Genomic DNA, 25,170 nt, shown 5'->3' on the forward strand with positions numbered 1-25,170 from the left:
CATTGTCTCATGTCTTGGCTAAACGTCTTTCAGAAAACGTTTAGCATGCTAAGTGCTGCACAATTTCTCAGTTTTTATGCATGTAGAGGTTTTCAAAACCTCACTGCAAAAATATTGCATTAGATAAAACCTAATTTGTCTAGCAAATCTAACACTAACTCTTTATAGGTTAGAAAAAACTTTTATTTGGGGACTGACAGAGCCGTCAGCTGACACGTTAGGTCATCTGGGGTTTATACAGTAATTAGAGGGGAATCTGTACAGCACCGTACGCTGTCACCCCATCACACATAGACCAAGTTCATTCAGGAGTAATTTAATTGCATGCTCGATGTCTGAATTATTCTCGCCCCAGTGGCTACATTGTATGGCGAGGACAAACACTTTTTATGCCATGATTTTGGACACTGAGGACGGCAACGAGGATTTCGGACAGTACGTTCTATTCCATGTCGCAAATCATTTGATGCAGCGTAATTATGAAAGAATAGGATTTGTGGCACGGAGGCCAATCATCTATGAAAATTCCCAAACACATTTAAAGCACTTTTGACACAACCACCACCCAAAAACACATTTACTACACCATGAAAATTTGCATAAGTTGTTTTATTCATAGTTATTGTCCTTTTTATATTTCTTTTTTTACTTGTTTTGTCTTTTGTTGAGGTGGACATCCCGTAAAGTCAAGCCTGAAGCCCTTAGCTGAGTTGTTTGCACATCACCTCTGAACTGAAAAGAAAGGGTAAGAGGAGGAGTGGAGTGGGGTTTTCCTCCTTCTCTTTCTCTCGCTCTCTCTGTATCTCACTTACAGTATCCCAACTCAACCTTTATTTTCATTTGTTTGAACAAAGAGTGTACCTTACAGTATATTTACACATCATACTGACTGGCTGTTTAACAATTTCCACTTAGATAATGCAAGGAAGATTGAACTTTCAAGGTTTGCTTCTTCATTTTCTTGTTTTTCTACAGTCTTGTTCACCTTTGACCCACTTTGTCCTCTCATGCTAACTTTGTAGTGAGATTTTCGTTGTGATCATTGTGATCATCATCATCATCATCATCATCATCATCATCATCACATCATAATAACCGTCATTATATTGATATAACTCTTTTCAATAGATTCCTCTCTGACAACTGTACAATCGTACACAGTGTTTGACTTTTATATATATTTTTGGGAATATATTATTTAAACCTAAGAGGAACATAATCCCAAAGAAAATATATTAGTATCCCAAAGTAACAAAATCATGCATGTTTTAATGTATTTGTCCATAAAAACAAAACAAAAAAATTAACGTAATGGATGGGATCTGGTTTTATTTACAAATTGAACTTGGCACTGTTTTTGTTGTCTCTTGCTGGAAACTGGAATGATCATAAAGAATACTTTAGACTCTATGGAGCATAACACTCTCCTGGTATTATAAGTCAGTGACCTGCTATAAAAGGCAGGGTTGAGAGACATGTTCTTTTTTTTTTTTTAAAGCACAAAAAAAAGACAAAAGAAAGAGGGGAAAAGAGCAACGTTAGAGAGTCGACCAACGGGCAGAACAGAAATAGTGTGTAGAAAACGTACTCCACTTAAGCTTTACAATGTGGCAGTTTCCTCTTTTAGGCAGAAACCCTGTGACATCATGTCTACTGATCATTATTTTTTTCCTCAGAAATACAGGCTCTACCCACGTCTCATCAGGTGCACTCACTGGTTACCATTGCTAGGGTGAAGATCCAAAAGAGAACATTGATTCTGTCAAATATCTTCTTGAAAAGCAGCATTAATTGACTCTGGCAAATAAAATAAAGTAGACAAACGTAACTGAAAACCACCAGTACAGACCTACTACCTCAGGTTTGGCAGGCAGGTAGGGGTAGCTGTCTAAAATTTCCAGTGTTGCCTTGTCAAACAAGTGCTTGACTGCGGATCCAAGGATCTTATGTGTGAGCAAACATAAAGATGTGCGTCGGTGCGTGTTTGTGTGTGTGTGTGTGTGTCTGTGTGTGTGTGTGTGTGTGTGTGTGTGTGTGTCTGTTTGGGTGTCTCTGCATACTCAAATTCAGTGCAAACACATTGGGTAAAAATCCCATCTTGACCATGGCCAATCAGCTCTGTTGTTTCAATTGAAACACTTGAATCTACAGTATCGTCCCTCTCTGACCGTCGTACAACCTCATTTCATTTGCAGTTCTCTATTGCACCTCTTCAAAGAGATAAACCGTCAGGCAGACTGACATGCCTTTTGTTTATCCAGCCTGATGGCGGGCCAACCGCTGCCAAAGCAGCCCGCTTCGCTCACCCCCACCCCCACCCACCCAGTCTCAGGTCCTAGCACAGCCCAATGTACTTGAGATTGTTCTGGATGATCACGTCCGTGACAGCGTCGAACACAAACTGGATGTTGCTGGTGTCAGTGGCACAGGTGAAGTGCGAATAGATCTCCTTGGTCTCCTTGTTGCGGTTGAGGTCCTCAAACTGCCGTTGCACATAGACAGCTGCCTCCTCATAGGTGTTCTGACCTTTGTAGTCAGGGAAGCACACTGTCAGAGGAATGCGTTTGATCTTCTCAGCCAACAGGTCCTTCTTGTTGAGGAAGAGGATGAGTGAGGTGTTGGTGAACCAGTTGTTGTTGCAGATGGAATCAAACAGGCGCAAGCTCTCAGCCATGCGGCTCTGTTTGGATGTGGAAGGAGAGAGGAAATAAAAAAGATCAGACCACGAGGTAATGACTTCACAGATAAGAAAAATGTAGTATTTACTTTGAAGCAAAATCTGAAGTCAGCCCAATTTGTTACACAATCAAATCTTATTCACACAAGCCAGACCATGTGATTTGGCAAAACCTGAGAGAAAATTAGACCATGTAAGGTCATGGCAAGATTTGAGAATGAAAATAAAGACAAGATAAAAGGAGATCTTAAGTCATCCAACACAAGGCACAGATATCCACTTGACTAGCCAAAGGTACAGCTTCTCTGTTATGTCAACAGAGACTTGAGCCTCAGACAGATGCAGACCTGAGTTTGAACTTTCACATTCTCCTTTGAAACAGCTGATTGCATCTTTTACTATCACTCTCATTCCCCAGGGCCAAATCTGTCCATCCGTCAATGATCAACATCTTATGAAGAATAGTTGTAAATGTTGCGGTAATTATTATTGAAACCCCAATTCCAAGAAAGTTTACATGCTGTGTAAAACATAAATAAAACAGAAGGTGATAACTTGCTAATCTTTTTTGACAGGTCTCAGCCACTGACATGTTTCCAGTGCTTGATGTTGGTACATCATTGTTTATCTATAGCCAACAGGACCACATTAAGTGTCACATTTTATTCTCCAAAATTAAGTTAAAATCAAAGAATTATTTCTATACTCTAACTCTATAATGGAAGTCACTGATGACTTGGCTGGTATCAGCATTAAACTGACCTTTAACACTGTACGACACTGTACAAGGACATGACATTACAAAAACGAATTCTTTTAAATGGAAATTCAGCATGTAATATGCAGGATGGTAAAATATGCTGTCTTTGGTACAGAAGAAAAGACAAGAAAAATATATGAATCAGTGTGCATCCATAGAATTTGTGCTCATGTGACACTGAATGTATAAGAGACAAAAAAAGGAAAAAGAAAGTTGATCTGTTCATGGCAGCTGCTGGCATGTGGCAACTGGCCAGCAGCTTGTGACTGGGAGGTTGTCAGATGAAAAAATGCTCTTTTAAAGGTTACGGAAACAACATGATGCTCTGAGCGAATCACAAGATCTGCAAAGCATGAAAAAAAGGATACTGAGGCGAATAGCAAAGGATTAGCCAATCCCAGTGCAGACTCAAAGCTGATTAATCAGTAGTGTAAGTGCACTATTTTTGGGCAATGATGAAAAGGCTATAGTTAGAGAAAGCAAAGTTGCATGTCATCCATATATGTAGCCCAAAACATGTATGAAAGGTTAAAAAGACTGCATTAATATGTTGGGCTGTTTATGCCCATAAAAGCTGCCTCTTCATCATAAATGATTACTGAAAATGTAAATGTTTCTTTTAATATATATATTTTAACTTATGTTATTTTGCCATGTGGGTCCCTTTTAATAGAGGAAAGTTTTTTTGGGCAGTCTGTCAAATTTGACAGAGTATCCCGCAATAAAAAATCTCCCTGAAGGAAAACTGTTGAAGGGACAAAAGGTTTCCAAAAACACACTGAAAATAGATTTTAGGTCTGCTCAACCACAAGCACTGCAAGCTTGCCACTGGATACTGTAAAAATAAATCTCTGAAAAGACTTGGCCTGCTAACAAATGAGCTGATTGTTTAAACAACTAAATGACACACAAACTACAACAAGGTTTTTCTCAGTGCAGACTGCATAAGAGTTTGTTTGCAGAATCCATTACTTCTACACTACAACTGCTCTTTCTTCATCCATACGTCTCCCATTCTCTCACATGACCTGTGACCTGATCAGATTGAAACAGAAGCTCTCCTCTTTCTGTAAGTATGTGTGTCTGAGGACAAAGACTGGCCCCTAAACACTGTAGGCAAAGTCATGTCAGGATTTTTGACTTCACCTCTCCTCTTTCCAGGGTGTCAAAACAAAGAGCCCAGCTGCTAAGAGAGTGTCGCAGGAGACAGCCAGCTGAGCCCAGGGAGTCCACGGTCTCTTCACCTGGACACTACAGCGCAGTAAGAAACAGTAAGAATTTCTCAATGGGGGAGCGGGAGGAGGGGTAGAGCACCACCCAGGAGCACTAAAACATGCAGACCCCCTTCCTTTGCTTCAAACACCCACTGATTCACAGATACGCACACACACACACACACACACACACACACATATATATACGTACCCACACACACTGCTTTCCCCCTGGCTGCCTCCTGTCAGAATAGTCCAGAGGCGCAGGCCTTAATTAAGCTTAAGTATTAATGAGGAAGTTCATCCCGGTGTCATTGCTTTGTTTCCCATAAATACAAATCACTTAAGTGTGCAGTCACCCTTTCGTAATTCATTAAGGTTCATTTTAAATGTCAGTGCTTAGCAAGAAGGGGGTGCTTTGTGTTTATCTACAAAGGTGATTTTCTCTGTCGCCGCGTTTTTTTCTGCTGTACCTGAAAGTTACATTATTCAGGCTGCTCCCTTTCTGTTTTCGCTTGCTGATTAATTACTAATGGCTCTGTTACTGTGGGTGGCAACACCGCTGGGTTAAGATTGGAAAACAAACACAAACACATTACAATTGTACATGTGATTATTCTTGTGCTAGATTCTCAGCAAAACCACACAAGTTCACGTTTGCTCTGTCTTTATTCTTTTGTTATGCGTAAGTACGGTGAGCTACCTGAAACCTGCAGTGTGGAACTGTTGTCCCCCCCTCCTGTCAGTGAGAGTAATTACAAAAAACACAATCGACACGCTTATGACAAGCTTATAAGATTTACCTGACGGCGATGTGCTTAATCAGCATTGTGGGAACTTGTTTGGGAAACATGGATAGTTGTGTGTAGCACTAAAACTTCAGACTGGAGGTCATTGTATAGCATTTCAGTAACATTTAAGATAAACAGAATCTGGAAAACATAAGTAAATAAATAATAATAATGAATAATCTTAAGCTATTAAAGCAATGGCTTGGTAGCAAGGGGGATGCATTGAACCTGACTGCATGTGAGCCAGCTAACGAACATGACATGACAAGATTTTTTTTCACTCGGCATGTCTTTTAGCAGTTCTGCTTCCTGTTTCCTGGAAAGCCCTTTTTCAAAAAAACATTATGTCATATGAACCAATTCAATGACTTGATAGCAATGCTGTTGATATCCCACTAATTGGTTAAGATGCTGTAGCTGTACACTTTGTGAGGCACCGTTCTGACTCTTGCCTCTGTTTCTGGTTGCTGTGACTTAGAGCCATTTTACATTCAGATTCAGTTCATTTGACATGTTTTCTCTGGCTTGAAATGAAAAGTGCAGATGACAAAGTTTGACGTAAAAAAAACATGAAACAGCAGTAATTCATTTCCATTCATCTTTCATGTGACATGTAATTAATCCCTGTGTGGGGGATGAATGAAATAATAACTGACACTGCAGTCAGTGTCTGTCCTGATGTTTGGTTAACACGAGCTTAAACAACCGCTAACCTCACCTATAGGCTTTTCATTTTCACCTCACATACACACAGAGAAGTCACTGCAGTTGCTCAGCCTCTGCCAGTGCATATAAACCTGCGCTACACATTCATAATAGCGCACCCACAAACAGTCAGGCAGGCACACAATGCACGCACACACACACACACACACACACACACACACACATACACCTCGTATTTGTTCTCTTCAGCGCTGCCGTTTGTTCCCCCTCCCCTCCTCTCACCCTCCTCTCCCCTTCTCATCCTCCCTTCCCTAGTCACAGCTCACTGTCAACAGCGCAGGATTAGGAGCATTTGACTGGCCTGTTGCTAAGCAACGGTAACCATGGCAACCGATTCATTATGAAGACAGGGATGGGACAGGGAAAATGCATCAGGGAATGGGTTGATGGGCAAATGCTGTACTGTAATTATTCTGGTGTATTTTCTATCTTGTGTGAGCTGCTGCATTGAAACTGAACTGCGTGGATCTGCTCTGATGAAGTTTCTTTTCTGCTTGAGACACTGACATTGTGTAAAGCTTTGCGGGCGGAGATCACTACGATGATCACCGGACACAACAAGCCATCATTATAAAAACGACAGCTTCTCTAATCAGGACCTTCGAAGTGTTCCACATCCATTAATCAGTGATAATCATACATATCCACACACATGAAAACTGAAAAGTCCTAATGACACTTGCATGGCTGACTGAAGCCTTCAAACATTGTGCTTTTGCCACCTTTGGCCTTACTGTCCAACTTCCATAATCAGTGTTTCCAAGACAGAATTCATGGAGCCTCTACTCAGACATGCTCATGTAGAAAGCATCATGCTGCTATTGTTTCAAGGGCTTGCAACTTAGCCCATGAAATAAAACAGCCAGAGTTGCTCTTGAGCTAAAATTGATGAGTCACTTCTGGTCCAGAAAGTTGAATCAGTAGATTTGTTGTGCTAAATTATTGTTTCATCTTTTATTTCTCATCAATAATAAACTGTTCTCATCCATATATATTAAATAGAACATTGTACTTAACTCAGTTGTGTTAATGTTAATGTAAAGAAGGTCATAGAAATCTTTGCTGGAGGTTCATGTTACGCTTGCATAGGGATATGAAGGTCTCCTAATCAGATGTCAGCGTTTTCATTGAGTGAAAGAGTAAATATTACTGATGCTGGAGGGAAATTACCTCTGACTGCCCAGGCAGTTAAAACAAACGAAAACGACAGCTGGCCTTAACAATTCAGCAATGGGACTTCTAGTTCTAATGCACTGATAACATTATCGTAAAAGAGCCATTAATTAGAAATCAATATATACAACTTAATAAACACAACATTGCCAAAACCACTTTTCAGTTTAAGCTTATTTTTCAGGTTCCAGGTCAGATTAGGGTATTTTGTTAAAGATTAAGACACAATAAAGAAAAGGATGCGGTCATGTTTTTCTTCTTTATCTAAAAATCTGTTGAGTCTGCACAGTCGTCTGCTTTTTGTAAGAGCCGACCAAACAGATGGAACACATTTTCTAAGAAGTATGTACACGTTTCCCCTGAGATCAATCTGCCTAATATTCTGCTGTTTAGCAGAAGCTTTTTCGCTCTAGACAACAGTCAGTATCTGTTTTCCGGTAGATCGCAGTATGTTGCATAAGTAAGCATGTTTTCTGCCTAACATGCAGACAGCTTAGAGTTGTTCATACTGTAGGTCACTGCGACTTGTTAGTGTAATTTGTATTCATTTTTAAATTGTGTGTATATCTGCTAATCTGTTGAATTTTTCTTTTCTTTTGAATGTTTTAAACAACAGAAGTTTGCCAGTATAATGCTCTCTTTGCTCTTGAATCAGGGTTAGCTTAATGACTGAATCCATTACCGTCACATTGTACTGACCTTCAATCCTTGGAATTCATGACCTTAATTATAACCGATGCTTAACCCAACATAACAGGAACCACATTGTGTTTCCCCATCAGCTGGTATATCATGTAAAACTTTGTGACCAAACACACATAGAGTACACAGACACAGACACTCTTCTATGTCCCACATTGCAGGTGTATTGAGCATGTAGAGGCTAGACTATGTGTTAGGTAACAGCTGTTTGGCAGCGTTGTGTCAGCTGACAGTGGTTATAGAAGCGGGCTGCTCCAGGATGCAGGAATTCACTCTGCAGGCTTCTGTAGATGTCGAAAGAACAACGACATACCTACACTCAGTCCAGTAACAACTAGAATTACATTAGTCGTACAGTAGCTGTGGCTTTTAGAATTGCTGCTGCAGTGTGCCGTCTGCCTGGTGGTCCTGTAGATTTGTCAGGGTGTGGCCCGATGCCCTGTATGGCCATCAATATTTTCATTATATATGCCAGCACAGACTCTCTTTCACAGATGTGCATAGGGCTTTTGTATAAATGTTCGATCTACATTATCTCAATCAAGAGATGTAAGTGTTTCTGTACGGGTACTTTGTGACTGATGGGCTCAAATTTACACGTTCACTCAGCATTATTGCGGTGTGATTGCATCATACTAAAAAACACGCCTCACACACAGTGTGATATTCACTTTAAAATATTTGTGAGGATATAATCTCTGTAGGCCATACTTTAACAAGCCCTGCGTCGCAGTTGCAATATAATGTTTCACACTGAATATGGCTATCAAGCTAGCCTTTCACAATCACTGGATTAATTCATGTCACTGGTATTCTATCACTTGCATGTTGTCATGAATAATAAGTAAAAGTATTGGATCTGGCTCAGTAATTGGCAGTGATCAAGGTTAGGTGATGCCTGCTCAGGGTGCACCCACCTTCACTTGGTGGAATAAGATCCTAACCCCTCATTCTGAGTAAGTTGAGCAGTTTAGAAAACACATAGACAATTATCTAAAGATTCTTTTCACCCTCACACAACTGCATATCTAAAAAAAACTTCAATTATACATCTAAATCTAAAATGTAAAAGATTTACCACATGGGTCAATTCAGTTGATGTCTGGCGAGTGTCTGTGTTAATGTGGCTAATGGGAACGCAGTCTATTAAGTTTCACTTAAATCAGATATGGCAGCAAGTCATGGTCTGGTCACTAAAAATCGTAGCCAACATTAATGTCAATACTTCTAAATCGCAAGTCAAATTATGATCAACCAAATGAAAAAGCCCTGTAGGTGTGTTCAAAGATGTGTTAAAACACATAAAACTTTAAAGGCAGTCAATAATTCAGCCTCAAACTCACCATTAAAATGTCAGTATTTGCAGAAATCTTATCCATCCTCGTCAGCTCTGCAGCAGGGTGGCTGCTCTAATTTCAGGATGCGTTTCTGTCGGGTACTTAGATCCATCGCTTTCGTCTTCCTCTCCTATCTTAGAATAATAAAAGTTTTTTTTTTTTTTTCTAGCACCTGCGAGCTCCCATTGCTACACAGTGCCTTCGCAATCTACTAATTCTCACAGGTACAGCCTCACACTTCATTCTGTGAACTCAATTAACACCATACTGCATTCTTCTCCTCAGACTTTATTTTTAACCTATAAAACTAATTGATTTCATGTTCCAACCTGGCACAGTGTACACACTGCTTTATCCGGGTAACCCATGAATTATCAGGCCAGTTCAGTTACAGGAATGATAAAGTTTCCTCTGTGTTATTTCTGTAGACTGTATAAAGACATCAAGGTGACCACGGATACTGGAACCTCCTCTGGAAAAAAAATTTCATCATGTCTGTGAAGGAATAGAAAATAGCTGACCCCTCATAGTTGGTCGAGACATAAAAAGTAGAATAGTATCTATTGTTGACCTTCCATTATCAAAAAGGCAGTTAAAACAAGCAATAACTACCCAGTTATTCCAAAACACTCAGATAAGAAGACAGATATGCTATGGATAGCAAATTGTTAAAATTCCTCAACCATGAAGGGGAGATGACAAACACCAGCCATTCTCTTTATTCGGGCAGATTTAAAATAGCTTTGCTTCCACATTAAGGCAGAGTGAATGCATTTCACTCATTTCTACAAAATCCGTCTACTCATGCCCACAGCCAAAGAACTTTGGATATGGACCGTAAAATTTGGTTATGGCTCTCCATACTGCTTATTAAACAAAGCTGAATAGGGATTACAATACGTAGTAATATTATTTAGGATCTGAATGAAAAGGCTGCATAGAGTGGTCCTAGATGTGCTGTGGGGATTGTAGGAAAACCACCCCCTGCAATTATGTCTTTAGCACTTGCCTGTAACAATAGGAACATTTGATGAAAATAAGAAAAATATTATTGATAGAGTAGGCGATCAGCACATTACTAGAATAAATCCAATCAATAGTCTGTGCCATAATGAATATTGGGCAAAAAAAGGTCGCATAAATTTTCTGGCTTTCTGTGGTAAACCTCCCAATCAGGTAGACGTTTCTCCAACAGTAAAGGTCATTCACACAACCTCTGACATGTGGGTAGACATTTTATTTTCACCTGTTCACCTCAAGGTCCACTAAATAGCCACTTAGTTGAATGAACTTTAACACTGTGCATGTTTGCTTTGGCGTCTATTTTCCTACCTGAAAAGATAAGCCTCTGTGCAGTTTGGTGGTTTAAAGATTGACATTGTATTGTTCCCGCGAAAAATTAGACAGACATGATGTGTTTGATCTACTGAAATGAAATGCTGGTAAGACAACTATATTTTTAACTCGCAAATGCTGCAACTGAAATTCAATATCCAAAATCTTTCCTGTGTTCAAAAATACAGTTTTGCTAACTGGAAGTAATCACTGAACAACACAGTTCCCCAAAACGATTCTGGAAGTACCCCTAATTCATTTCAAATAGCCACTGTCTTAAAAAAAAAATACAGTATGTTGTTGCAAATAATGTGTGCAAGTGTGTGAAGCAAAAGAAAAATGCAATCCCTGTATCTTTAACCACAGCACGGTTGTATTGAAGACGGGGATGTACGCAGAGGAAATGACATGACAGAACACGCCTGTGTTTTCTTTGCTTCTCAGAACGATTAAATCATATAATACACGTTACTTGTTTGGTGGTATTAACACCTCACAGCGTCTTGCATGTCATTATCTGTCTCACTGAAGAGATATATTCTTGCCACTTACATTATCTGGTGGGATATAAAGGCTGCATTTCTTCCCACGAATGGTGTAAAAATTAGAGGGAATATTTGTGTAATTTGCACTAATTGGGGTTGATATCTGCCTTATTCCTCTTCAAACTGCTGTGTTAAGGTGATTGGCTACTATGTACAATCATGTATTTGGGCATACATGTGGGCACATGCATACATTTACTGTGAGTGAAAACATGGGCCCTTTAAAACTTATTTTTCTTACCGTCTGGTTGTCCTCGTAGAGTTTGAGGTCATAGCCACTTAGCTCGACACAGAAAATGATTGCAGTCACGCCCTCAAAGCAGTGGATCCACTTCTTTCTCTCCGAACGCTGTCCACCCACATCTACCATCTTGAAGGTGAGCTCCTTGAAGGTGAACTTGTTCTCCACAATGCCAGTCGTCATGTCGCGGGATCGCAGGATATCCTCTACAGTAGGGATATACTCAGCGGCAGAAATGCGGTCTAGGTCATTCAGGTAGTAGGCAGTGTTGTCCTCTAAGTGGTACTCATTGGATCGTTGAAAGCACTCCTGGACCCCTGAGTCAGCCCAAAGCCGTTTCATGACCCCCAGTAACTCTGGAGTGATCTCCCCCTTGCTCTCAGCCGGCCCTGTGAGGGCAAAGAGCTGCACAGCGTCATAGGCGCGATCAGGATTGTGAAAGTCGATCTTGAGAGTGGTGAGGGCACGGATGATGCGGGTGAGCGAGTCAATGGCATTGTACAGGATGAGCGGCTTGTACTCCTTGCAGGCCTCTAGGTTGAAGCCTCCGCTGTGGATGATCTTCATCTGTTTGACAATGGTGCTCTTGCCAGAGTTGCTTGTGCCCAGCAACAGTAGCTTGATCTCACGCCGCTGCCGCTGACTCTCTGACCGTAAGTGCCGGTCAATTCGCCGCGAGCGCCGCGCCGCTTCCTTCTCCTCCGAGCTCTGACGGCATCCCATGGTCCTCCACCACGTGGTGAGCACAAAGGAACTCGTGCTGCTGCTTGATGGGAAAGCAAATTATAACGAAGTGGGGTCCGCAAAGGAGTCGGTGGAGGAGTTGGGCAAGGTTTTCACTAAAGGTACGAACTTGCTGGGGAAGAGGCAGACAAAACTTCCACACAGACTAATTACAAACGAACAATAGAGCCACCACACAAAGGAGTGACTCAGGAGTATTTCATTCTTTTTTTTCAGGGGCAGTCAGTGAGTCCTGTGTGGGCAGAACCCAGACTTGTGGGATGCCCACACAGCGTCTGGCACTGAGGTTGGACTGCCTGCTGAAGCCAAAGGAGCTGGGGTTCATAGCAGGGGCTCCCCCTGAGGAAAGGCTCTGGAGGAAGGCTGGGGAATGTTCAGTGTATGTCAGTAGAGAAAGTGTTTGGGCTTGATGCGTGCGAATAACAAAACTCCCTCACTCTCCTCCCACATGGCTCTTGCGGTGCGTTGCCCTGTTTGGCTTCTGCAACCATCCACCTCAGTTCAATATTTGGCCTGTTCTGCTTGATCTTCCTGATAAAATCTTTTCTGCTTCTTCTGTGGTGTGATATCTTCCCGACAACTGAAGGCCTCCGAGTCTGCCAACACAAATGACAGAGAAGAGACATAAATAGCATGTTTAAGACAAATAAGAGCAGTTTCATCACTTCCCATCCAGTTATTAGCATATATGTCAAAGCAACAGTTCAACATTTTGGGAAAAAAAATGCATATTTGATTTCTCTTGGAGAGTGAGATGAGATGATTGATACCACAATACATCTAATGTCTGTGCATTAGGCATGGGTTGGAACTAGAAGATAGTTAGCCTAGCGTAGCAAACAAATAGCCTGACTCTCTCCAATGTCATTTCTGATGCTCACTACATGACATGTAACTTGGTTTTAGGTTGCCTGATATGGTAACATTGTGGCTGTATAGACCCACTGACAGATGTGACTGGATAAGCATGTTGTTTAACTTTCGAGAGAGCCAGGTTTGCTGTTTGCTCCTGCTTTTCAGTCTTTTGCCGTGCTAGGCTGATTACCTCCTGGTTCTAGCTACGCACTGATATGACGCTGACAACAACCATCTTATTTCAATCTTTGAAATAAAGAAAGACAGTATTTGTATTTCCCAAATTGCTGAAATATTACTTTAGTAAAAAAATCAAATTTAATACTATACCTTTATTCATCAAATGGAAAAATACCAAAAGCAGAAAGCTGTAACGAAAGCAGAAACAGTCACATGCATACTAACCTGCACACTTCCCATTCAACCACTGCCATGCTACCCTTATTCTGTGTGCACTGCCTCTTCAGATTTCTGCTCCTAACAGTCACACACCCCAGCTCTCTTCGTCTGCAGTCTTGTGTTACCATAGACTCTGAGCCAAAGCAGTTCTCAGACAACCACGCCTACCCATTTAACACCACAGCACACACAGACATAGACTCATTATATACACAAATCAAGGTCAAACATACGCATAGAAACAGGCAGAGAAAAACAAACTCCAGTATTTGAAAGGAAACTGATGTTGGATTAACACGATTAATGTGTTTCCTTGTAACCAATAGCATCTTCTGCTGCTCACAGTACAACACAGCAGCTCTGACTGTCCTCTTTTTGGCCTGACATACTCCCAGAGCTACCTGGCAAAACAACATCAGGTGAAATGCTTATTTACTATTGCAGTGGAAAATAACAGGCTCAAGTCAGCAGGTGCCTCACATGCTTTCATACCGCTGCAAAGCCCCTTCTCCTTGCTCAGACATCTGTGTTTTTATCCTTAAGATACTACACCGTGATCAGAGAAGAATAAGGTTTCATTCTGCTCTTGCTTTGATATATTCGCTGTTCAGGAGACGGCGCTTTTACTTGAATAAAACATATACTGAATTTTAATATGTTTTGTGACTTTTTGTGTAATTCGGACAAAATGTTTCATAGTAAGTGATAATTTTAAAGCTAAAAAACAAATTTGGAGCAGTGAATGCCTTTGGGATTCTGTGATAAATAGATGCACATTGAAACAGGCTGCATGCTATTGGCTGAGTAACAAATGTGAAATCATACTGTGGCCTAGTTTTGTTGGTGAAACTATACTCTGCAGACCTGTCACATAGAGAGGGAGAGGAGAACAGAGAGCATTCCTCAAAGCTCGGTGAGTTAGGTCCACTCTTCAAATGACTGAGAGGACAAACAGAGCAGAACAAAGCCATAACAAAGCATCACAACACAAACAGAGTGGAGAGCATTGTTTCCTGGCTCCAGGCACCTGACTACCCTCTTAAAATGGCATAGCCAGCCAAACTGGTTAATGCACATCACTGATTTTGTGAGCCTATGAAACACATTAAAGCTGCGTGTAAAGTCTTTTCAATTTGCTCTTACAGAAATATGCAGCACTTGCATTTCTGCACTTTTTGAAGTTATATTACTTGAGAAAATTGCTAAGGAAATAGTGTACGGGCTGTGCAAAATCAGTGTATATTATTGCCACATTAAATTTGTCATAATAATATTTCCCATGCTGTTCCACTGCATAGAATAAAACGTGGTCTGTTGCCTCCCTACACCCTAATAATTAGAGCATAACACAGCGGGATGAAATGCCTGGAAGTTAGAAAAATTCCCCCAAAAATAAACAAAAATTAATTAAGGAAGTGCCTACAGCATGAAAACTTGCTTAGTCTTTGTAACAAATTACATAGCCTAATTTAAAGTTGAAATAGATCTGGATACAAGCAGCAACAAATAACTGACTATGTAAATCCAACAAAACACTGTCTTTATGGCACGATTATTTACTTACTTGCTTTACTCAATAAGAATACGTTTCCAGGCTAACCTCCTCTGGTAACTCATATCCTCATACATGTCAAACCATCCTCCAAAAAAAGACCGTTACAAGGACATCTGTGCTAGCACACAGTTGGCTCTGGTACGAAGAAGAGGGGCGTGTCACTTTAAGAGTAAGTGAGAGGAGGTAAAGCCATGGGGGCCACAGAGAGAGGCCAGCATCTCAATGTATCATGCGGGCTGAGGTAATGTGATAGCCAAGATGAGGCAGAGTCGCTCTCCTGTCTTTCCCTCACAGCTCCTGCTGCACACGGCCCATCGGCTCTCCCTCCATCACTCTCCCAGGTGCTTAACTCCTATTATTAATTTACCATGCTGAAAATAATTACAATCACAGCCTTTATTAGACATGAGTACATGTAGTCAGTGTCTTTCTATTGTATAATGGTCTTTACTTTCCTGCTGCGGGTTTTAAGTCCACAAAATGCTATTACAAACTGTCATCAGTCACATTAGATTGAGTGGTGATTTTAATTCATCAGAGGCCCAGTGTTATTGCTCAGACACAAACGTCTTTACAGAAAAACGTATTATACGGTATCTACAGATGTCATGCCACTTTGGTCTGAATACACTCACAAAGATAGGAAGCTCACGTTGATGATAAAACACACCAGTATGTTTAAATAGTGTAACTACTTTCTATATTTCTTGCCACTTAACACCTGAACTGATAAGAAAACTTGTTAAAGTGTTCAGCCAGTTATCAAGATTATATTTAAACAACCACAAAGAGCATAACTTTTAAAAAGAGGAAATAGATAGATAGGTTGGCTGGTGCACTCTCATGTGGCGCCTCAGTGAGAACTTCACCAGGTAGATGGTGACAGTGGCCTTGGTGTTCCAGGTCAGTTCAGCCACTCTTAAGCAAATATAGAACATTCAATTGCATCTCATAGAATCTGTTTTAAAGAGCAACACAAGCGTGTGAAATCCATTATGCGTTGTGTGGAATCAATCTCAGCGTGCTTTAAATTAAATTGAATTAAATCACATATGAATGCAGGCGATGCTCTGGCGCAGTGGTATAATGTGTCATGATGAGACTGCTCAGGTGTGTCAGAGGTGAGGAAGAGCGAAGGCAGAGAATGTTTTGTTTTTATGAATGAAGCGTGCGTGCGACGTTAAAAAGGAAGGTGAAAGGCACAGGTGCACATTTAGTCCTCTTGTAATAGTTTATGAATGAGGCGTGCAGGTGTGTGTTAGTGCTGCGGTCAGCAGGCTTGCATTTCAAGAGGGATCAGATGAGGCGTTCCAGTGAGGATAATCCTGCCGTGGACAGGCAGAAAGAAGAACTCAACACTTCACAACTTCTGTCACCCATAAATAGCTGTTGTTTTAAACAGGAGGCCAGCAGGCAATCATGTTCCCCATTTATGAACCACTTAACCAGTTCCCATTTCCATCAAAACTAACTAAAGCAAATAAATAGCCCATTCATCGCAGCTAAGCAGGCCAAGGACTTTTGAATAGCAACCTGGGGACTGGCACCTGTGTTGGGAAAGTGACATTCAGTATTCTCATTAGGATTATACAGAAAGGCATATGTAAGGCCAACTTAGTCGTGACTATTCAGAACAGTGTGGTGCTAAGGAAAGGTGACTCTTTGACGACTGCAGGGTAATTCATGTCCATACGCCCCAATGCCTACCGAACTTTGTGTGTCACCATCACTCACTGTGAAGTAAACATGTTATTATTTAAATACTAACAGAAAGTCCAATGTTATTTCTGTCTTAATGATGCATGTTAGGATAACATAAAAGTGGATTCCAGCATTTAAGGGGCCCTCCAGCAAACTAACATACAATACATGCACACAGGGCAACAAAAAAAGCTCACATGCTTTACGATCAGCTGCACAGAGCTCATGCGTTCTCATCCAAAGGCAGTTGTTTTAGTGGCTGGGAGTTTGCTTCCTGCTTCTGACTAGCTCTCCCCTGGCAGCAAGACAAAAACAGGTTACTGAAAGACTTAAGGCAGTCTGGTTAGTGTCCATATACAGTGTCAGAGTCTTACTGGAATCTAGCAGAGTAATTTTTTACAATAATATCCAAAACCCCGGTAGTGAAACTGAAACTAATCCCCAGATCTGTACTAAGTCCATGCTATTGTGTCAAGATTAAGTAGTTAGAGTGAAACAGTATCAAACCTTTGGGCGGATATTTATGAGCTCTGCTGTCAACACCAACAACATGCAACTTTTCAGTTCAAGCTTCATAATCTTTGTTTTCAGAACTGTATAAAGCTGTAACTCAGTTATATACAATAGAGGCTGTGCTGTGGCAGACTAAGAGGTGTATAGAAATCAGAAGATTAAAAAAAACAGCCCCGTGAGATTCCTGGGACAGAAAGTTGCCCGGGCCGAGAAGGCCTCTAAATGAGACGCTGCTGGAGAGACATTATTAATTTATGTGATGCCACAGAGGCAGTGAATAAGCAATGCATTAGTGAGAAAATCTGAGGCCATCTGTAAGCATGCTTCTCTCAACTACTGCTGTCTTCAACAGCTCATAGTCACCACAAAGTGCTAAGAATGGTATGGACAGTCAAAGGAGGAAATTTGACCCACAGTTGTTTGAGTTGACTGGACAAAAAGGAATAAGTGGAGACCTTTCGTTTCCAAATCAAGGTATATATAAGGGAAAATCTGGTGAGAGGATGTTGGGGCAGACTAATCCTCTTTCAGACAGACATGATTGTTGGCACCTTTCCACACTGAGCGGTGATTTGAAATGTCACAAGGAAGAAAAGGCTGACGACTTGAAGACAAATGAAATGAAACAAAAATGATCCAAATGCAATGAAGTGCGCACGTGAGCAAGGCTGTTGACCCTATGTTGAGGTGGAGGTTGGGGTGACATTGACTGCTCCGTTTGAACTGTGTTGATGTTATTGAGCTACAGCAGAGCAACGGCACCACACACCTGCTCAAGGTTTAGTGAAATTTCCATTGACGTTAGCGTTTCCTTGAGAGGGGTGAGAAATTTAAACTCTGGTAGTGACACTGTTGACAGTTGAAACACACACTATCAGAATATCATCTGGAACTGCAGAAGCGTAAACAGAAGAGCACTCCTTTTGAAAGAGCAGACTTTAGTTTCATTTCATTGTGCCACCTACAAAATAAAATAAGATAAAATAAATCGCAGAATAAAATGTGTGAGGCTTAATGTTGAATGTTGGTATACGTTAGCACCGCTTGGTTGCTCATTGACAAAGCAATCATAGTCTTGAGGCTGTAATCGCTGGAGGTTTTTAAATATTTAATCAGGCGCAGACATGTTCCAGCAGCTCTTGCCTTTTCAATAAAGCACAGAAACTGTGACTTCCAATTTTCAATTTGCATATTTTGAAACAAGGGAGTCTTTATTGCTTTGTGACTGATTACTGAATGAACAAAGAGAACCAATATTAGATTCATCTGCGAACAATTTATAGCTTGCTTGAACTGAAACAAACAAAATGAAAAAAAATGTAGTGATATTATTATAGTATATTAATCAGTGGTGTTGCTGGAATCTCTTGCAGCTCCAAGCAAGAGATCCCTGGGGTCCACACCCCACCCGTGCACACCACAAAAATTTGGTTTGTGCACACACAAATGCACAATTTCTAGGACATTTGAGATGAACACTGAAAAAATAGATTAGTGGTTCTCAAAGTGAGGTCCAGGGACCAACAGAGGTCCCTGAAAGCCCAGGCCTATCAATAATCGTTGTTGTAAATAAGTGGCCGGGGCCCCCTTAGTGGCCGGGGGCTCCAAGCAACTGCCTGGCTTGCCTGTCCACAAGCCCCGCCCCTGATATTAATTGATGAGAACAATAAACCCGTTATCATAAAATGGACACAGAAGGCATCAATGGCATCCAGAAATAATCATTTCCTGTGAAATGATTATGGCCACTCACAGACTTCACATTGTCCTTAAAATATGTTATTAAACACCAAATGCCGCCAGTATATTTAGTCTAAGAGGTATATTTTGTATTAAAAGGAACTGGGGGCGAGATTGAACTATTTTGATGTGTCTCATGTTTTCATGTACTGTCTGAACATGAGGAGGACATTTGCAACACCAAAAGCATATAGCTTCTAAACTGACAACAGAGTTGAATCAACACCTGTCTGACACACTGTCAACACAACTAAACTCGACAAAGGAAGGATGTATCATAGGTTTAGTGTATTGGACTCCATTAAATACACATATACCTTCTTAACTGGTGACTCACTGTATTTTGACTGGTTGTCAGTGTCAATATTAACCAGTTTGACAGAGGGCTAATTTATAACGAAAGCTAATAGGGGCAGAATTCATTAATTTTAATTTATTTTTTAAACTTAAAAAAGGCGAAATTGTATAATAATCTGACAGATTCTGAGCTATTCATAAAACTACCCGTGGCAATTTGAGATGTCTGTCTAATATTTCACCCACATATACAGGATCTATCTATGCAATGTTTTTAAAGAACTGCGGCTATGATTCAAAATAACAAGGTCACCTTTCATTGAAAAACACGATGGTATAACTGCTATGATATCAGTAGCATTTGCTTCTGATTTAACTGTAAGCTTAGGTGAAGCCTTTGTCTCTGAAATAAGAGAATGATATTGAATCAGGCTTTGTAAAATAAAAAAAATAGAGACACCAACGCTGACAAATTAGCGTGGAGCAATATAATCAGTTATATAACCTAATCTTATAAAAGCTTAAACTCGAGGATGAACTGATTAGAGTTTGGCGGCCAAAGGTCTCCACTGCTTTTCTACAGTCTGATACAACTCACTGTAGAAAGGGCGAGATGGTTATACAAGATGGCTTTGATTTTGTCCCGTGTCCTCCTCTTAGCCACTGCCTCCACACTGCAGGGTTTGGCAATACAGTATGTTCAAGTTTTCAAACCGGTCACCATCAGCCCAGCAGCTGGTGATTGACGATATATTTGTGCAGGTATGTGTGTGGTGCACGCAGGTGGTCAGCGGAGTCCTCACAAAACATAAGAGTATAAGACAATAAGAGAATAAGTTGTTAATCCTTTTTAGATCATTATATCACATGGCACAATGGATACGCTTTCATTTCTAGTGATGACTGATAACATGGTTGCTGTTATCTGCTGCTTCTGTGTAGTTGTCTCGTACTCATAAGAAGATGTCTGTGAGTGATCTCAGTCGTCCCGATCATGGTTAGACCATGGAGGGTTGAATCTAGGGTGACTGGACTTGGTTGTCGCTGTTTGAAAACTCTCCGTGAAAGGTATTCATAAAGAAACTTCACGGTGTTCGTGGGCGAGCGGTGAGTTTGCTATGTTTCACGTGGTCTCTTGTCTTTTTTGGTCTAATAAATAAACAAAATAAACTTAAGAAAAAAAATTCATTAATTCAAGTTTATCTCTTTCACTGAATTAAACCAGGTTTGACTGCCTGTTTAACTCATCATAAAACAGGCTTCATTCAGACTCAACAAAACAAAATGAAAGTCACCAAAAACATATTGGGTAGTCTCTAAATAAACCCTTAATTCACTGAGTTAGATGTGAAGATATTCTGGCTCTGCATGCTGCTTTTCCTCGCTGCCTCTCGGCTGTTTCTGACTCTTTGTGCTACTGGGTTAGCTCATTCACCGAGTGTGTCACTCTCACTTATTCTTCAGAGGCAGACCATTAAATTAGCAAAATAAAATGACAAAAAGGGTTAGGGTTACACCCCCCCCCCAAAAAAAAAAACAAAAACCTCAACTGGCAATGGACTCAGCCAGTTGCCAATGGCCTATGTATTCATCCAATCGCTCAACCCGACCACACCGTGCATTTCCAAGCTGATCACCGAGTGGAGTACTTCCTTAAAGGCTTGTTGAGACTGCTGACCACCCCAGCACACCACCATGAAGAACACAGCACTGGCCTTTGCAAACTGATATACAATCTGCAGAGTCTGATGCACAGACTGAAGGATCTGAGACTCCTCGGGAAGAACAGTCTGCTCTGTCCCTTCCTGAAGAGGGCTTCACACTTGTTAGTCCCATCCACGTTTTTTTATTGATTTGGACCACAAAATGTTTTATGAGTCAGCCCTCTTCACTCCTCCTCCTCCTGGATAACAACTGGTGGGGCTTTTCCATTGGTACTTTTGGACATATAGAGACACATCACACCCTGTTCATTTGCCTCTGAGCGCCTCCAAGTGGATGGCAGTGACTTCAGATGGGCTTCGTCATCATTCAGGGACGATTCAGCAACATGCTTGAATAGCTTCTGTTCCTGTTCCTCAGGTTGTCCCCAACAGGTTTATTGGTTTTGCTGATATTGAGCTTCAGGTGATTGTCATTGCACCATGTGACAAAGCTCTTTATCAGTCCTCTGTGCTCCACTGTAAAAATTGTCTCTAAGTGAAGACAGCATGTCTCTTATAGTGATTACTTCCATTTTGCCAAAAAGTACACTTAATACCTTTTATTAAATCCCTTCAAAGTCTTCACTACCTATATTACAGAGTCTTGAAAGACGTGAATGCAAACTGCAACTTGTCTGGTTGGTGGAGGCATACAGCCACAAGGCGGTGATTCTAGTTTGTATGAGTATCCTGTTAAATCATACTCTCTTGCTCGTGTGCTCCCATCTATTCCAGCTCAAATCTGTTTAGGCCTGCTGCCTCAGAGTAGAGCTGAGAGCAGTCTGAATCAGTTGTTGTAGAGCTATTGGAAAGAGTACTGAAGATGTCTGACAAGGTTTCCAGGAATTCCTACATCTAGCAGCTAATACTGTACAACACAAGAGTTCCTGATAAGATGGAGGTGGCTACTTTGGTGATTATAATCTTAATCTGTCAAAATCCTTTTGCCACCCTAAACAGGGCAACCTTCAAAAATAAATAAAAAATGCCTGTTGTCCTTTAATTCCTTCCACAATGCCTGGTAATCTTTTTGCCACACCATATTTACTGTATTACTAGGTGTTGACTAAGAACAAATGACTGGTGGCATTTTGAACTGGATGTTTTGTTCCAGTTTGAAAGGGTAAAGACAGAAGCTGAATTGATTTGAATTGACAGCTGACTTTTAACTGTAATCAGTGTTGAATTGCATGTAAAGTGAATCAGTATATGCAAGGCAGTCGTCCAGCTCCACAAAACAGATCATGCATATAAAGAGGTTCCTGAGTTACAGAGGGAGGCTTTAAATTAATCTGTGGGTAATCAGAAAGACACTACACTGAATGCTGAATGCTCTTTGTGCAACTCATAAACTGGATGTAATGCAACTATAACATTGTGGAATCTGGGACTCTAAGCATGTGGTCAATTTCATGCTCCAAGCAGCACAATGATAAATCAATGTTACCCCAGTTGCTAACACAGATCCTGTAGACAACACTGTATCATGTGATGCTTTTGAAAAACAATACTGTGTCTTGATGCTAGTGATATATAAAATGCATGTTTTTCTCTGGCCATCTCAGTAAGTCCTCCAACCTGGAAGGCCTGCGTCTGTGTGGTGAGTCAGAGCTTTGTGGTCGCCCCATCCTACGTCAGAATCATATGAGATATAGGTCGCAGACAGAATGATCTTCAGCAACGTTCAACAGTTTGCACCACTTTATGCAAGATTTACCATTTTATTCTGTAAGAGCTGTATCGGGACTTTTTCCTACAATCATGCAGTCCAGAGTGAAAATTAAACAAGGAGTGGACCTTGTCCTTCAGGCTGAACAAGGATACCTAGTTAACCACGTTTATGCAGTGAAGACACATTTTAAATGTGCTGTCAAGGAGTCTCAATACTGAACCTGTCAGAAACCATGTGTCAAAGATTTCTCTACACAAAGATTCCTGGGGGAGGGTGTCTGAAAGCATCTCATGTCAAATAGCACCTTCGCTTCAAAATCATATGTCAGGTAACATCGTGTCTAATGGATTACCCTGGATTCTTGTCACAATTTAGATTTATATTGGAGAATGGCTGCAATAGTGAATCTCCCAAGATCAGTTCTGTGCACAGTCATGAAAAACACTTAAACCTGTTTTAAACTTTTGATATGAATCAAATGACTCAGTGTGATGTCAAAGTGGGTGCAATCATGGAGAACTATCATGTATCTCTGCATCTTTTATTGAATTGTTTTGGTTCTGTGTCCTGTCTATTTACTGTATGATTGAGTGTCATCCACTCTCATCAACGCCAACAGGCAAATAAATAAATAAAACTGGAAAAGCCCTGCATCAAAATGTTAGACATGCAATGTTAATGACTAGCTGGTGAAGTGAGTCAAACAACTCACAAAAAGTAGTTGGTTGAGACCAAAATGGAGCTAAAAAGTGTATCCACGAAAAGGGCAGAAACACGACAATCCATAGCATCCAAATGGATGCTGGATGTGTAAGTAAACAGCTGTTTGCTAACACTTCAGCCACAACAGCTTCATTAACAATGCTGGTGCTGTAGTGGTCAGTGTGTGGCCTAGGGCACATTTTTGTGTTCCCTTGAGGCTAAATTAATTAACGCAGCTTTAAGTGAAACAGCTTTAATTTAACCTTAAGTGCTCTTAGGTCAGGACATGTGTAACATGGAAGAAAGATATTTGTTTTTCCAACAATGTGAATCTACCAATTCCTTATTAATGCACCACATTATCTGGGAGCGGGATCTGAATCCAATATGAGCAAGTCAATTCATCATCTGCTCTATGTGATTTAATATTCAAACCTACTTATTGTAAACTCTTCATTTAGCTCGCACAATTGTTTGTTCAATGTTTTGTTTTATCGCTCCCTGACATGCTGTCCTGAATGCAGAGTTCAGAGAAAGATGCCAGTATACTGTACACATGTGAGGACACTACTCATTCATTATGGAAAACAATGATGGGCAGTGTTCTCCTGCTTACTCCCCCAAAACAGTGGGCTGTTTACAGGGTGGAGACGGGGTGGTGGGGGGTTTGAGGTCTCTTTATGCGCGATGCTTTTTCGTGATAATGCTCTGTTTAACGTTGCTGCTCTCAATGGCTGTGTTTCCCCTTCTCCAATCCAGCGGGTCACACTGAGTCACAAGGCCAGCCAGCGATGACAATGCCATGTTTGTGCACAGGCTGAGCTACGGGTAGGCCGTCTGATGTGAAGGGATGAGATGGCACAAGGTGGACACTAGAGTCTGATGTGTGTGTGTGTGTGTGTGTGTGTGTGTGTGCGCGCCTTGGTATACACACAAATGCAAGTACACGTTTGAGCCTTTGGATGTCTGCCTGTTATGTATGTGCTGCTGGTGCATACAGACGATTTTTAGAGAGAGAATTTCTCTCACTACAGTGTATATCACATAGATCAAAACAGTTCAGGTTAGTACTATAAACGTTCTAATCCACATTCAAACACTCACTCCAACATAATATTCATTTGGGTTATGACAGATAAGATAAACGCTTTCTGTACGGGAAGGAAATTGTGGGTAACAGGCACTTTCAGGCTTCTAAAACCCACAGACATTATCTGCAGTTGGTGATCCGATAACTGGGACAGGAAAAGAAAAAATATCTCATCCTGCCGCAGATGCAACAGCATAACAGCCATTAACCCACTGGATCAGCACTATAACATAAATGCTGTAGGGGCAATGGTCAGTAAAATAGGTTCCAAAAAGAGTGATAAAGAATGAAATATCCCACTTGTTGCAGCGGGGCGGAGGCCCCTGCAGAGACTTTGCAAAACTTACAATAAATGACGGAATCATCTTCCAAAAAAAGCCAAACCTATTTTTTATGTATAAACTTGCTCTATCGCAAAGCCCCCAGTAGATGCCAGCCAACAATGCCAGCACAATTTAACTATATGTATTGTGTTAACGGGATGAATATGTGTGGAAGGGAGAGATATGAGAAAAATTAGACATGAGAATATGTCACCTGTTCAAACAGGGAAAGTCAATTCTGCTGCATGTTAAACATTGGATTACTCTGAACAAACACTGTTCTATGAAAGGAATGATCCCAGAGGGCTGTGGAGGTCATTGACAAACATCACCAGCTTCACTCCAATTTCATATATTTTCTTGGAAAAACAGACC

General features: G+C 40.9%; 1 protein-coding gene across 1 annotated transcript in view; it reads right to left on the reverse strand.

The window, feature by feature from the left end:
- Window positions 1-590: 590 nt before the first annotated feature.
- The window catches only part of gnaz (guanine nucleotide binding protein (G protein), alpha z polypeptide), a 28,595-nt gene continuing 4,015 nt past the window's right edge, over window positions 591-25,170 (reverse strand). Inside the window, exons 2-3 of the mRNA XM_076757657.1 lie at window positions 11,502-12,841; window positions 591-2,680 (exon numbers count right to left, since the gene is read on the reverse strand). Coding sequence (XP_076613772.1) covers window positions 2,336-2,680; window positions 11,502-12,224 — 1,068 coding nt within the window. The 5' untranslated portion in view covers window positions 12,225-12,841 and the 3' untranslated portion in view covers window positions 591-2,335. The remainder of the gene's footprint in view (window positions 2,681-11,501; window positions 12,842-25,170) is intronic.

Source organism: Chaetodon auriga, chromosome 19, assembly GCF_051107435.1.
Source record: "Chaetodon auriga isolate fChaAug3 chromosome 19, fChaAug3.hap1, whole genome shotgun sequence".
NCBI classification, from domain to species: Eukaryota; Metazoa; Chordata; class Actinopteri; order Chaetodontiformes; family Chaetodontidae; genus Chaetodon; species Chaetodon auriga.